The sequence below is a fragment of the Ambystoma mexicanum genome, chromosome 8 (genome assembly GCF_040938575.1).
Source record: "Ambystoma mexicanum isolate Mex_15411 chromosome 8, UKY_AmexF1_1, whole genome shotgun sequence".
In the NCBI taxonomy this organism is placed as follows: domain Eukaryota; kingdom Metazoa; phylum Chordata; class Amphibia; order Caudata; family Ambystomatidae; genus Ambystoma; species Ambystoma mexicanum.
This window is the reverse complement of record NC_090929.1, coordinates 439,308,015-439,322,985: the sequence shown is the minus strand read 5'-3', so window position 1 is coordinate 439,322,985 and position 14,971 is coordinate 439,308,015. Positions and strand designations below refer to the sequence as shown.

General features: G+C 47.6%; 1 protein-coding gene across 1 annotated transcript in view; it reads left to right on the top strand.

Moving 5' to 3' along the window:
• The window catches only part of UBE4B (ubiquitination factor E4B), a 2,401,822-nt gene that overhangs the window by 307,156 nt on the left and 2,079,695 nt on the right, over window positions 1–14,971 (top strand). The window contains exon 4 of the mRNA XM_069609995.1: window positions 7,317–7,404. Coding sequence (XP_069466096.1) covers window positions 7,317–7,404 — 88 coding nt within the window. The remainder of the gene's footprint in view (window positions 1–7,316; window positions 7,405–14,971) is intronic.

The following is a 14,971-nucleotide window of genomic DNA, read 5'->3' as shown; positions in this document are numbered from 1 at the left end:
TGGCTTCTTTCACTTGAGCGGGGTTGTTAAGAAGAATTTCTGAACTCTGATCAGGAGGGGCAGAGGTTCAGAAGGACAACCTAGTTTCTTGGAACAGGGTAACCTCTGGACAAGCCAGACCAATCAGGGTAGCTATGGCAGGGGTTCAAGACTAAGTCGCAGGAGGGCTGAGGGTGACTGAAAGACCTGAATGAGCACACAAAGCAAGGACACTTACAAATTACTCCAGACAGGTGTTATATTAAAAATATAGACACATTTATTACAATGCCTTTGTAACATAGACCATAGCAAAGAATCACAGTAATACTAAAGTAAACCAATACATCACAACCAACACAATATATATATAAGACCACAGGGGATTGTAAGCATGAAATATGTAGACCACCTAGATGGGGAGGAAAACAGGCAGTGCAAGTAATCTTTAGACCCAATTCAACATCAAGAATACACCTAACTAAGAGGCAGTCCAAGCCCTACGAAGAGAGGAGCCTTATGCTCAATAGTACATGTACTTGTGCCAGTGGACAAAATCGTGTCTCTTCAAGGGTCTCTAGTAGCTCAGGAAGGTCGATGAGGCGATGAAGAATCAGTTCCCACTATTCAAGCAGGACCTCCACTTGAGGGCAGAGGCAGTTTGAGAGTGCGGGATGGAGTTGCTATTTCGTAATAGCTGTGGGAAGGAAGAGGGCCCTCGGGGGCCACTTCGAGCGTAAAAATAGACTCCTGCGCTAGGGGCCACCGGTTGGGGTAAGGACTACTCACCGGTCCCTGACGCAGGCAGACCCAAACTTCGCCAGTACAGTCCACTTCGCTGGCAGGTTCGAATGCGACAAACAAGACGTCTCGACTCCGTGTAGACTCTGAGATACAGCAGGGATTCCCAAATGGGACAGTGGCGATTTCTCCGCTCTGGGAGCAGGAATCGGCCCAATTCCACTGCAGCAGGCTTCAGGGGCAAGGGGGTCACAAATGCAACAAACTTGCACAGGTTGTTGCCACAGCAGGGCAACACGGTTACCGCATTTACTCCGGTCCGGGCGCACTCGTCTCACTTCAGACCTGGGAATGCCAAGTGTACGAAATTCGGTGTGAGGGTGCCGTGGACACAGAGCAAGTAGTCTACCAAGTTTCGAGGGCCTCCTCATCGGTATCAGAGCAAACATCCCGTGTAAACTGGTCAGCCCACTGGTTGGCCCAGGGACACTTCCGAAAAGGCTTACTTGCAGGGTTTGTTGAAGGTGCCGAGAATAGTTGATCCCACTATTCCAATGGGTCAAAGCGTCTTCGCAGACCTTCTAGGACGATCAGATGCAGAGGGGTCCCACGGGACGACAGCGGGCTCAGGGTGCCAAACCTTCCAGCGGGTCACCAGCGGTTCCTCGACTCGGCTTCTTGTTGCAGGATACTTGGCTCTTTATCCTTTGTTCTTGTGAACTCAGGAGATCGACATGGTAGTGATGTTTTCAGATTCCTCTTATCCAAGGTTCCCTTTGCGCCAAAACGGAGAGGACTCAATGGGAGATCTGCTCACAAACAAGCACTCCATTTCGTGGACCAATCGCGGACCACGGTGGTCCCAGGCATTCAGGACACTCCAGACTCTCTGGCACCCAGGATGTGTATTGGGAACAGACATCCCAGCCCACATCCTGGAGACACACACATAAGGCATGCAGAAGCCCGCAAAGGCATTGGGTTTCGCGGGAAAGTGCATGACCAAATAAGGACTGACCCGGGTCGGCTCGACCTGGGGAAGGTGAAGGGGCAAGATGGCCAAAGGACAGGACCTCGTGGCATGGCCTTTTTGGAGCCAGGCCACCTATTCGAGCCAAGCGCGGTAAGCGCGGTTACATGGCAAGAAAAGGGTTAAAAATACATGAAAACGATAGCTGCCACAGTTCTTTCCATGCCACATCTGCACAGTTCATAAAAAGTCCAGCAAGAGTTTCTAGGGCCTTTGGAAAGACTAGAGACCCACGTTTGCTGTAAAGTTAGTTACATTGCACACTTGTTGCATGTTGCACAAAAGCTGCAACATGAGGAAAGGACTAAGGGAAACAAAGTCTCCCAGTACTGGCTGTATTAAGGGCATGTCAGTTTCCCCACAAAAAGTGAGTGAAAGCCCAGGGGAGTGCCGCTTTGGGCTGTGCTTCTCTGGCAAAGTCTACATCAGGGGGTAAAACAGCAGCAAAAATTTTGGGGGTTGACACATGGAGGGAAAAGGGCATACAATTATGAAATCTTTCCTAACCATGGGTGCAGACCCCGACTGCCTCCTTGAGTCCAACTTTCCTCCTGCTCTTGTGAGGGATCTGTCTCCTCTATGCCCCTGCTTCAATTCTCGGACTGTGTCCCTTTGATGTGTTTCCTGGCCTGTACGCCTTGTAGTGACCCATTCTCTTGGGTGCTCTTTCTACTCCTGCAATCCGGTTTTGTTTCTTGAGGGGGTCTGGTGCTTGGTTTTAGTCTGGAGGTGGTTCCCCCTGATGTAGGTGGTGGAGGCTTTTAGCTGATGGCCAGCCTGCCTCTCCCTGAGTGTGCTAGGCCTTCTCTCTGCTGCGTTTGCTGAGCTCCTTCTTACTTTTCAGGAGAGCTGAGGCTGCTATAACTTAGCTAGGGGCCCTTCCTTCTCCACAGGGGGCCTTTTGAGTTTGGCGCTGCTTTCCGCTTTACTATCGCTTTGGTAAGGGAGTTGCCTATGGCTTGGCCCTTCCCTCCCAGCGCTGCTGTGGAGCACTTCTGATCTGAGGGTTAGAAGTGTGGAGTGCCGGGGTGATTAGAGTCCCCAGTGGGGACCCAGCTCTTATAACCGTGGGGAGGGAGGGCGGGGTGTGGAGGGCGGGCGTAACCGTCGCTGTTTAAGTTCCTCTGGATGTTGTAACGACGGCCCGGTCCTCCCTCTCCCCATGCCGTGCCCCTCTCCACAATGCTCCGGCTGGCTCGGAATCCTTTGAAGCTCTGCTGCTGGCGTCCCCGACCACCGCGGCTCTGGGGGGGGGATGCCGGGTGGAGGGGGGTCTGCTCTTGTTCCTCTTCAAGGCCGGTTGGCGGGACTTCCTCCGGCTCCCCCCGGCCTCTCTTTTCATCCAGTGCAGTTTGCCTGCCTGGGCCGGGTCCGCCATGCTGACCTGCTGCTTTTCTCCCTAGCTGCACGGGTCTCCAACCTCTCCTGCTCGCCTGGACCCGGCAGTGCAGTGGCGGGCAGAACTTGTTTTTTCTTGGCGTTTTCAGGTGTTGCCTTGTGTTCAGTCTTAGTTTAGACAGTGAAGTGCCCGGGGAGGGGATATGCTTCTGCGTCTAGGCCCTTCTTATGGCCTTCGGGGGATGGAGCGCACCTCCTCAGTGTGTTCCCTACGGCGGCCACCTTGGAAGTCCAGAATTCATTTTTAATGCACAAACTGTTAGACAATCTTTTACCTGATATACCTGTGTGTGGGTTGTACCTTCTACCGGCCCCCTTTCTATGAGTGAAGCCAGACTGCTCTGTGATGTTTATAAGTGAGAGTGTAGACTAACTTGGTGGAAGCTCTTGCATACACACTACATGTGGTCTCTTTGAACACCTCACTAGAGATGGTTAGAAAAATCTCTGACCAAGCACGTCTGCATAAGCGAGTGGAAAGAGAACTTGCGTTCCCTCTTTGGTGGCTGCCCTTCTTGGGTGTTCTGAGCAGCATCTAGTTTGAATATCATGATACAATAGGGCTCTAACAGTAGGAGAGGCTCTGGGTAATGCCACTTTGGCCTCCTATAAGTAGGGCATCACACTGCAGACATTCACTCCTGGTCTCCAGGCCCCCTCAAAAGCCAAGGTGACATCCTGTTCAATGAGGCTTTGTCACAGTCTTTCAGTTCTGCAACCTTGTTGTCTTCTACTTCTCCTTCACCTTTGAAGCAATTCGATCCTGCTGTTGACCCTTTATGCCCTGTTCCCATTTTGTATGAAAAGTTCTATACCGGTTCATACTAGATCGATTTATACTCCAGTGCCATCTCAATCGATGCAACTGGAAGCCACTTTCATGCATTCAGGCCGTAGGTTTGAGCAACTGTGTTAGATGTCCTAGTTTGCCCTGTAACAAAGGCTTACTTGCTGGGTACCTTTATAAAATATATGCAATCTGATGTCCTAGAGGGTTATTTTATTGACCTTATTTAGGACTGCAGCAACAAGATGTGACTAGACCAGCTTCGCTGATGACTACCCTAACTTGTGGGTAAATTGGAAGGGTTTGCAAACATCTGTGAAGGAAAGTATGTTGACCCATGCTCATTGAGCAATGTACTTAATTAAATGAACACAGCCTTCAGGTATATGAACCTGTGAATCTTAATTCGTAAATCAGCATGTCAGAGCTCTCATATGTGATTTAGAAGGCTCAGCAAAAGTGTTGAACTCCTGTTTGATGGGGAAAAGAAGTTTGTGAAGGCAACACAAGACCAGCTGTATACGTTATGTTCCTCACAATTGGCACATCATCTTCACCCATACCTGCCTTGAACCACTTTCAGGTGCAGTCTGCATAATCTTGCAAAGATAGGCTGAGGCCCTTCCCTGTCTTTAGCAGCTTCTCAAATATACTGTGAAAACAAGGAGGACATCAATATTCTTTTTCTTTTCTATGAATGATGAATATGGTCAAGATCATCTTTGGAGGAGCCTAATCAAGCACCATGTGTTTGAAATAGTAATGTTTTTATTGTCTTCAACCTACAACTCTTTTCTTGCTGTCTGAAATTAAGAGTCTCTTAGAGGATTGGCGTAAGCTTCTAATTTCATTAGTCTTACTGAGTTCCTCTCCTGCCTTTGTGTTTTAAGTCCAATGAATATTTCTAAGAGGCACACTCCAGCCTACTGGTTTCTCCTTTATTCCAGTGAACAATTTTGTTGCATTATCAAGCCCTTCTGCTTTCTTCCAGCCCACTGAAGTGAGGCATCCGTACCCCCTTACCACCTGTGTTTTGTCAGGATGAATGCAGCCCTTCTGAAAGGCTCTTGCCAGCTTGTGGTGTCCTTTGTCAGCTGCTACCTCCAACCTTTTGGATCTGCCGGACCCTATGGGTATGACGAATCAGCTGCTCTCATCAGCAGCTTGTTGGCGGACCCACCGAGGAATGATGAGCAAGAGACTTTCTGTCTAGGAGTCTCTTATCATAATCTGGCAATATTCTTGTAGGCAGAGTGCATCTTGATGTTCCTCTTTCCTTCTCTGGACCACTCCTCCCTTTTCAAAGGGCTTTCTCCCTTCTTATTTTCCATAACATTGCAGTTGATTGGTAAGACCCTTCCCTCCTTTCTTTCTTTGAACCAAGCTAAAAATCACCATGAGCATGGTGTCTATGGTTTGTATGGTTTTATGAGCTCTTGCTTTTGAGGCTTGACTTCCTTTTTTTCTGAAATCCTTTGCTTGTTGACCTTATCACATGGGTATGCAGTGGAAGGTTACCAAGCTTTAACTGCCGTTCTGAACTTGAATTATACATTGTACATTGGCCAGTTCATCCAGAGTCCTTGCTTTTTCCTTTCTAGAGACATCAGCAGGCAATTGCGCTGTCGAGTAACCATTGTCGGGTATTTGTTTCTTGCTTTTGAGCATGTTGTCATGGTTGAACTTGATGATTTGCCTCAATACGAAGGGCACACAACTGTTATACCACAGGTTTGAGAAGACAGCAACAAAAGGCTTTAGGAATGTTTTCCTTCTAATCCTTCATCTGAACAAAAGAAATGGGTCTGACACTCTATTAGCTGTCATGGTGCACATGTGTGTAGGTAGCAGAGTTTAGTTTGGCCTCACAGCCAAGGGTAGATCACAAGTTGATCCTTTCGTCTTTATTGGTTTTCCATCCTCTCTTCAACCCACTTTACAGGAGACCTGCACGAGAAAGTCCTGCAGTTGGCAGCCAGAGAGCAGACCCTGAGAGAAAACAGGAGACGGGGCAGTACCATCTCATCTTTACCATTGGCGCAAATCAGAAGTCAAAGAACCATCTTGGATCATTTTCACCTAAATGAGTACTTCGGGATGATGACATGACATACCCTTTCTGCTCTACTAGAAGACTTTCTGTGCACTTTTGACTTGAAAGATGTATATTTTCGCATGCCTTATAGGATAGCTCACAAGTTAAGTACTTGCTGCAGACACGTAGCCAGCCTGCATTTCAGAAGTTCATATCCACATCTGCTCATTTGAAAGCTTCATTCTTCAAAGGTTGATAAATTGAGTTTCTTTAATTTGGGCAAGAGCGCCTGCTACAATATCAATTAGGAGCAGAAGCAATGTAAGAGGACAAATTATTATATAAGTGTCTTTGTCTGGGAGCCTTGCAGGAAATTCCTGTGTGTTTTTGCAAGGCTGCTGCATTACAGCACCATCAGTGCCTTCCTTTGGCCTAAGCTTCATGAGTTTGTTCTAAGGTGGCAGTGGCTTTACTTCTCAGAAGTAAGTACATTTGCAGAGCTGTATGTCTAGCCATTCAGATCTCAGTTGCCACAGGGAGGTACACTGGCCAATAGTCCGAGACTGATAAAAAGGATGACGATGAATTGTCATCCTTTTTCCTTCATTTCCTTTGTTTTAGGGACTTCTCTTTTTAGTAGCCATCCTGAATGTCCGAGTGTGTGTTCAGTGTTTAATGGGTTCCCAACAAAAATTCCTTCACTTAAAGCATTGAACATTTGTGACTTCCTTGGTTTTGCTGAGACCCTTGGATCACCTGTTCTCTTGTGTCCAAATATTTCCCTTGTTCCCCTAAGAATGTGCATGACACTTGCTCACCATGGGTCCCTTTAGAGTCGAGTAAAGGACCTGCGCTTCGCTCAAGGGCCAATCTTCAACCTTTTGGAGGAGTTGGAATGCTCATGTCAGGAATGGGAATTGTGAACCTTCAGTCTGTTATGCCCGTTGTACAGGTACATGTGCTGAAACGTAAGGCTGTTTGCCCAACCCAAGTCCCTTTTCTATTCCTTGTTGGGTTGTGGGTGAGAAGGGAGTTTGATCTAGTCTAAGGCCTGCACACATACATTCACTCTAGCAATCTTTTGAAAAGTTTGCTTGAACAAAGAATCTTCCATAGCGGTCTCTTTAAATCATGTGAAAAAGCGATTTAAACCTGTCTGATGGCAAGAGTAGGAGGGGCCATGTTGGTTTTCCCAGATGTATTTATTCATTTATATGCAGGTATTCCCATATCCCTTTCATGATTAAAGTTTTCACATGTATAGTTTCTTTCGTTGTATTGCGCCTGTTTGGCAGCTGTGCCTGTCTCCTTCAGGTTATTGCATTATCTGTTTTCTCCAACTGCAGCATGTCCCAGGTAGATGTGGACTCTGGGATTGAGAACATGGAGGTGGACGAGAGTGACCGGAGGGAGAAAAGGAGCCTTTTGGATAAGGTGAGTGAAAGCTGTACCGCCGTGATGCATCACTGTGTACTCCTCTTGCATCGTACTTGAACTCTCAATTTCTCATCTCATGAAAAAGTGTGATATTTGTGTTTCATACACCGATGCAGACAATTGAAACAGGGGGCACATTTTTCAAATTTAAGAGGCAAGTTTATTTTAAACAAGTTAATATGTAATCAGCACATCCTTTTACTTTTGCAGAACATGCAGTCTTATTTTATTAACATACCTGTCTGGACATTCTCTTATTTAATGTTCTAAGTGTTACACTGTATCTTGAACCACTCTGCTCCCCTCCTAAGAGTTAGCTATGACTGCTAAGCCACCACTACCACTAGGGCAGCCAGAGACACCGTAAGGGATACCTTTCTGTCTAGCTTGGGTCGGTGGCACTCGTTGCTGGAAACAGAATATAGAGAAACTGTCCAAACAGCATTATACTGTAGTTCGGTATCTCGTAGTGAGCCCAAGTTGAGATTGAGCTGATGAGGCTTACACTGTTTTACGAGGGGGTTTGCAGAGCCCATTTGGACACGAGGATTATAGGTGGGTGTTAAATAGTCTGAAAGTAACCCTTTTAGGCCTGTATGCAAATGGGAGGACTTCCTCGCCATGTGTAATCACTTACAATGATTTGGTCTTTAATTTTGCAGCCATGAGTGAAACATTCTGCATCTGATAATCTACGACTGACCAGATGATTGCTGTGTAGCTTGTTATCCTGCAGAATGTGAACATGGACATTGCCAAGTGTTTTGGGGTGGACACCCAAGAAAGTTAAGTTTTCACTTGCCACTGGCAGTAGCGAATGTGTGACCTAGTCTGAGCAATAGGCTTCATAGAGTGCAATGCTAACAGATGAGATATCCACAACAGACGGCCTAAATTTGGTGGTACACTTGTGGCATCATTCGGGGGAGAAGAAGCTTACAAGACAAAAAGGTTTTGTGTATATTACTCAAACTTCCACACAACACTCGGTGCAACAACCCCTCACATAAAGTGTGTGCTGCGGGAAGGTGAAGAGAAGAATGCTGACAGTGAAAGAAAGGACATTCTTGAGGCGTTGTAGTAGGATGGAAGTACCACAACACTGCAACCTAGTATTTGTAGTAGCTCCAGCCCTTTACTAGGTATAGATATCTGGCAGATCTCATTGGAAAGTTATGTGTAGGTGCTAAACAATGGGCCATGTCAGAAGGCACTAGGACAGAGGGATCCATTGTAAATGTGAGCAAGATTTGTTACGCCAGAGGAATCTGGAATAAACGGCATGAGCCGTCAACATCTATTTGTATTTGATTTGAGTGCGATCGAGTGTAGTCGCAGTTGAGCAGAGGAATTGCAAAGAAAACTGTGCTTTCGAGTGGTAGTATTGGATAAAGTACTTTTAATTTTTCTCCTGAACTGGGGGATTGGTTAGTGAGCCTGGGAGATTGCGGCTCAGCTCCACTAGCTTTGCCTGCCGGGGTTACAAAACCTCATCTACAGTGCAAATGCGTGCACGATTTGAGTGTCATCGAGTGTAGTCGCAGTTAGGTGGTGACGCAGCAATTATTTAAAAAACATTTTTGTATTTTTACAGCTAAAGCCATGCCCTTTCACAAAGAATTTAATATATATTTATAAAATGAAATAGACATTAAGAACATTATACAATAGTTAAGAAATACAAAAAAGTAATGAGTTGATAAAATCCATACACAGATTATGTTTTAAACGCCCAATATATCTCTTCATTTGAGAGTTCTTAAACTGTTAATTAACTTTGTCGTAAAATTATAACAAAACTGTAATCTATTATCTACCATTAGGAATTCTTCATTTCATTTCCAATAAGCTTATTTAAAAAAAAAAAATCAACACAAATATATATTTTGCTTCCATACTTTGTTGCTAATCCCAATTCTTGAAGCATCCTCATTAATTCACAGGTTAAAAATATTTCTTGCCCACATTTAAACATATTTAGTACATATATCATTACTGCACTGGAAAAAACGCCCTAAGCATTTAGTTTTTATTTCTTTCAACTTCGTGCATTCAGCTATATGTTTAAGGATCTGAATAACCGATGGGTTTTTACAGTGAGCACAGTTTCTGATGCTATTGTCACGATCCTTAGAGCGAACATATAATATTTCCCCAGTGGGCATAAGATTCAACCAAAAGCATACAAATTGACTTCTAGTGTTAAAGCAAGGGAATAGATCAAGGTATTTTGGAACAGAACCCAAGGGTTTATCCAAATATGAAAAAGTAGAATGAATTTCATATTTGCGTGCTTTTGTTATCATGTCAACCCAGTCCATGGGTTTATGGATTTTTGTACCCAATTTTGATTCTCTATCAGATCAATTTTGGATTTCCCACAATGATTTAGGGGTCGATTCATGGAACAAATGTGTGCCGAAAATCCCAGCGCAAGCAGGCGCAAGGTGGCGCAAGCGTGAGAAATCACGCGCACGCGTGCGATACAAGGAAGACGCTGCGCTAGTTTCCCGCTGGTCGTGCGCCAAATCCATGCATGTCACACACGTCATCAAATGGCGTGCGCTACGCGCACAGCAAAAGCGCCCATAGCGCGGCGCACACAACAAAAGTGGGCGGAACAGTGAGCGTAACACGCGGAATGGGGAACAACGCGTGAAAAAGAAGGCGTAACTGGGGAAGTACTGCAGGGAACTACAGGGAATGCCCACACGCACGCGAACTAGCCGTATTCATGGATTCGAATACGGGAAACCCGCGCACGGCAAAAGACGCGCACAGGCGTCAACGCGTCCGCCACACGAAGGCAGGCGGAAGCGTCCCCGTGCACAGTATAAAAGTGCGCGCAAACAACAAACGCGTATATACAGCTACGATGAATGCCCCATTTGTCGCAGCACTGATCGTGGGACACCGCAGGAGGAGAATAGCCAGGGCACGCATTTTCTCACCACGGACAAGCCTTTTTGGGATGCCTGACGACCATGTCTACGGCAGGTATAGGTTTCCACCCCATATTATCCTAGACCTGGTCAGGGAGTGGGAAGATGACCTTACATCCCCCACCCTTTGCTCCCAAGCATTGAGCCCCTTGGAGAAGGTGCTCAATGTCCTGCATTTTTTGGCCACTGGGTCATTTCAGCGGACCACTGCCATAGTGGGGGGGGGGGTCTCACAGGCCACGCAGTCACGCTGCCTACACCAGGTCTTGGCAATCATGACAGCGCGCCCCTCAGTCCGCAGGCACATATACATGCCCAGAACACCCGCAGAAAGGCAGGCCGTTGTCCTGGATTTTTACAGGGTGGCACACTTCCCCAAAGTGCTCGTGCCATAGATTGCACCCATGTGGCCCTACGTCCACCTAGGGCCACTGAGCACATCTACCGAAACCGCAAGCACTGGCATTCCATCAACGTACAGGTGGTATGCGATGCAAAGGGAATCATCACCTCTGTCTATGCAAACTACCCTGGCTCCACCCATGACAGTTTCATATACAGAATGTCTGCCCTGAGCCGGGCCCTAGAAGCTGGGCAGCATGGTGACAGATGGCTCCTAGGTGAGTACACATGCCTGTGCACATGCATGCAAGTCGCTCACAGACAAATACCCAAACCCTAATAATCTCAACTATTAACACCTCCCCAGGGGACAGTGCCTACCCTCTGAGCAACCACATGATGACGCCAATCCGGAACCCTACCACACCACCCCAGGTAAGATACAACGCGGCCCATATTGCAACCAGGGCCATAGTGGAGCGCACATTCGGAGTGCTCAAGTCACGCTTCCGCTCCCGTGACCGCTCTGGCGGGCAGCTACTCTATGCACCCCCAGTAGTGTGCAGGATCATTGTGGCAGCATGTGTCCTGCACAATGTTGCAACACGGCAGGGCGTACCGGTGGACATGGTGGTGCCCCCACATCTCCAACCACAGGCACAGGTGCTGCCCATGGGAGGGGATAGGGCACGTGGCGAGGAAACCCGGACCCAGCTTGTGGCCACATTTTTCACCTAAACTCCCACCCCTGCGGAGTGCACACAGGCCTGGCACCTACCAGGTGACAATCGATGATGACAAAGAGACAGTCAACTGTCACAACCTTACCACCCTGAGATTGTTGCCATGGAAGTGCCACATTGTGTGCATCCCTAGCTATTTAAACACAAGCTATCATGTGGGACTAAAAGGCACACATATGATATATGATATGATATGGCATTTGTAACGCGCCTATACACAAGTTTTGCAAGGCGCGACGAGGCAGGGTGGGGGGGGACAAGGGAAGACAGACAACGATCCTACTAGGTCAGGTGTCATTTAGATCGTGCAAGTGCAGGGGTAGGTGGAAGGGAAAAGTGCAAGGGGAAGGGGGGGGGAGTGCAGTACAGGGTAAGTAGAATAAAAAATAAATAAATAGGCCAGCTGGTGGCAAGTGCAAAGGTAAGTGCAGACAAGTGCTGGGAAGGGGGGGCTGTAGGGATACAGAGACAGTCCCGCAGTGCAGGGGTTGCCAGGGAGGCAGTGCAAGTGGAGAGTGGCTGGGCCAGGGACCGAGGTCGGTGAGAGTGGCCCAGTTGCAGATTCAGTGCAGTTTCAGTGAAGAAATTAGCAAGGGAGAGGGAGAGAGAAAGCAGAAGCAAAGAGGAAGGTGTTGAGGTGCCTCCTGAACCGGAGATGGTTCTCCTCAAGTTTCAGGGAGGCAGGAAGGCTGTTCCAGAGGGAGGCCCCTGCCGCGGAGAGAGATCTACCCCCAGCTCATTGCTTCGAGACGCGGCTGACCCTGACATGCAAGGTGTGAATCACACACACCTGCAAAACAGGCCATGACCATCACTGTTATGTCACTCAAACCCTCCCAAACCACAACATGACATGGCAAGCAATAGCCATACACCAACACAGTACCAATAGGTTACACATTGCCATGTGAAAAATGTAAATTGGCATCAGACAATGATGCCTGACATGGAATCAGATGAAATGACTGGCCAACAACCTCCCACCCAAAATAAGTCATTCCGAAATGCATCACAAAAGTAGTAGCCGCAAAATAACAATGAATGCCTGTCTACATGCACATTGTGCATTGCAAAATCAACACTGTAGCTTCTGTGTGCTGTGTCCAACTCCTGCAACACACTGCTCAGCACAGTGAACAGCCATTGTGTGTGATGCACACCCTGAGCATCACATCTAAGCGACAAACCACATCAAAAAGCAAAATAGGCATGTACAGGATCCATAATTGGTCACAGAACATGTGCTGCAGGGACACAGTGGGCAGCAGAAGGCAAACAGAGTGTACATGTGGATATCGAAGGGTGGTTGTACATGTAGTGCATCATAGTGCGAGTGTGCGGGTCAGCAAGGACATGCACTCAACGTATGCATGTGCAATCAAGTGACCATCAGTGTCCTCTACACATCACATGTGAACATTCACCATGTGTACGCCCCAGCATGTCAAACCACAACTATCCCCTCACAACTGAAAGGTAAACACAACACATGAACATGCATTGATCAGCAGAACACATCATGTACATAGGATACCACAATTACAATGTCAGGGTTCCCATCACACTGCAGGGCAAGGCAACTATCAACAACAAAACACCCCCCCTCCCTCACAAATGACCATGACCCACTGAACAACTGCACCTGGGTCATGGAGCCTTCAACCCTCAATTTCACCTGGCCACAGGATCACCCTTCCCCTTCGTCACCATCTCCCACCTTGTGTGTTAAAAGTTGCCTACACCCTCAGAGTCCACCTTCATTTGCAAAGACACAAAATCCAAGGCAGAAAAACGAACCAGAACAGCCTCCATTAGATGACTTGAAGTAGCAGTACTTTACAAATTCCAAGTACTACCACAATGATGTAACGACCAAGGTAGCACAGTAAAACATTGTCAGAACAGGATGTGAACCATGTGTGGTACATAACATAGAATGATGCACCACAAACGGATGTGTACTGTCACAGCTCCCGTCACAGGCGCAGGAGTGGCACGAACCAACGACCCCCACCGTGGCCTGGGTGCCTGCAAGGTCAAACTCACACAGGCCTCTGAGACCCTGGTGGGGAAGGAGGGTCAGGGATATGCAGTCGGGACAGCCGTTGGCATACTGGATAACTGGAATGAGGGGCAGGAGAGGGGAGTAGGAATGACACGTGAAAGTAGGGAATGCACTAAAATTGAGTACTTGTATTAACACATACACAATCATAACAAACTTGTACATCATTGTCAGGGCCTTCCGGAGTCCAGGTGCAGGAGTGGCACGAACCAACCACCCCCTCTAGGGTTTTGGCACCTGCAAGCTTGGGTCTTACACAGGCATCCGCAACCCCAGCGGGGAAAGAGGGTTAGGGAACGTTGGTTGGATAGGTATGGAAAGCAGGAACACCGGGTAGAGAGTACAGGGTTTAGAATTGGATAGGACTCGGGGTGATTATGGAAAATAAAACATACCAAATTGAATTACACATTCATCCATGCATCAGTGCACCCCCCAGCAAGCCTATGTAGAGCAGTTTGAAAGAAAAACAACAAGACACTCAGCTCTGTTTTTGAGTGCTGGCCTCCTGCCTGCGCACTCTCAGGTCATGTTACAGGAGCACTTCAATGCTGCAAAGAGAGCCACAGTTAATAATCTGTGCGTGCCCATAACACACAAACACACCACCAAATATGCCCCATAGCAACAAACTACTCTACAAACAGACAATCTGGTGTGGATGCTTTGTACCCATACGTAACATTCCCCCTGTGATGGTTCATACACAGTCAATGCAGTAAGTCAGGCGCCGGTGGGTGCGTGGCAAATGGAACACCAATGTGTCATGATTCACACAACATGCAATGTTACCTGGGTAAGCAGACAGACGCATATAGCAAGGTATGACTTCAGAACAAGTCGTGTCCCACCATGACCGTAGAAAAATAGGCAGTGCATGTTTCAAAATGTACATGGAAATGAAATGCACTGCACCCGAGTCTGTCCCTTGCTGTATGTCCCTGTGAGCTGCTCCTTTCCATGTCTCGGAAGGCTACATGGGTGATACAAGTGCCTCAATGGCCCATGGTGGACCGGAGGGTATGTGCCACTGCCCCTGCAGGTGCCCCAGACAACCTTACAATCAACTAGCCATCAATCCACCAACACATCTGAGCTGTATTGTGCGCTTCAACACCAATATTCGTCCAAGCTCACCGTCAGTGCTGCTACTAAGCCTGCATGTGCAACTGGCCTGGTGGAAGCTTTGCTGTGTTGTGGCCCCCCTGTGCTGCTCACCTTGCCTGGAGTTCCTTGAAACACGTCAGCAGTTCTAGGATGTATGTCTGTAATCCCTGTGCCTCTGCTTGCGCACACATGTGCATGTGGGCACCAGCAAACGTGTCCAGAATCCAGACGTCCAATGGGCCATGTCTGCTGGCAAAGGTGGTCTGGAGGCTCATCCCCCTACAGAAAGAGCATGAAACACATGATTAATGCTTTAGAGTCATCTGTGTGTGTCTCTTCAGGCATCTCATTACTGGACCATGTCA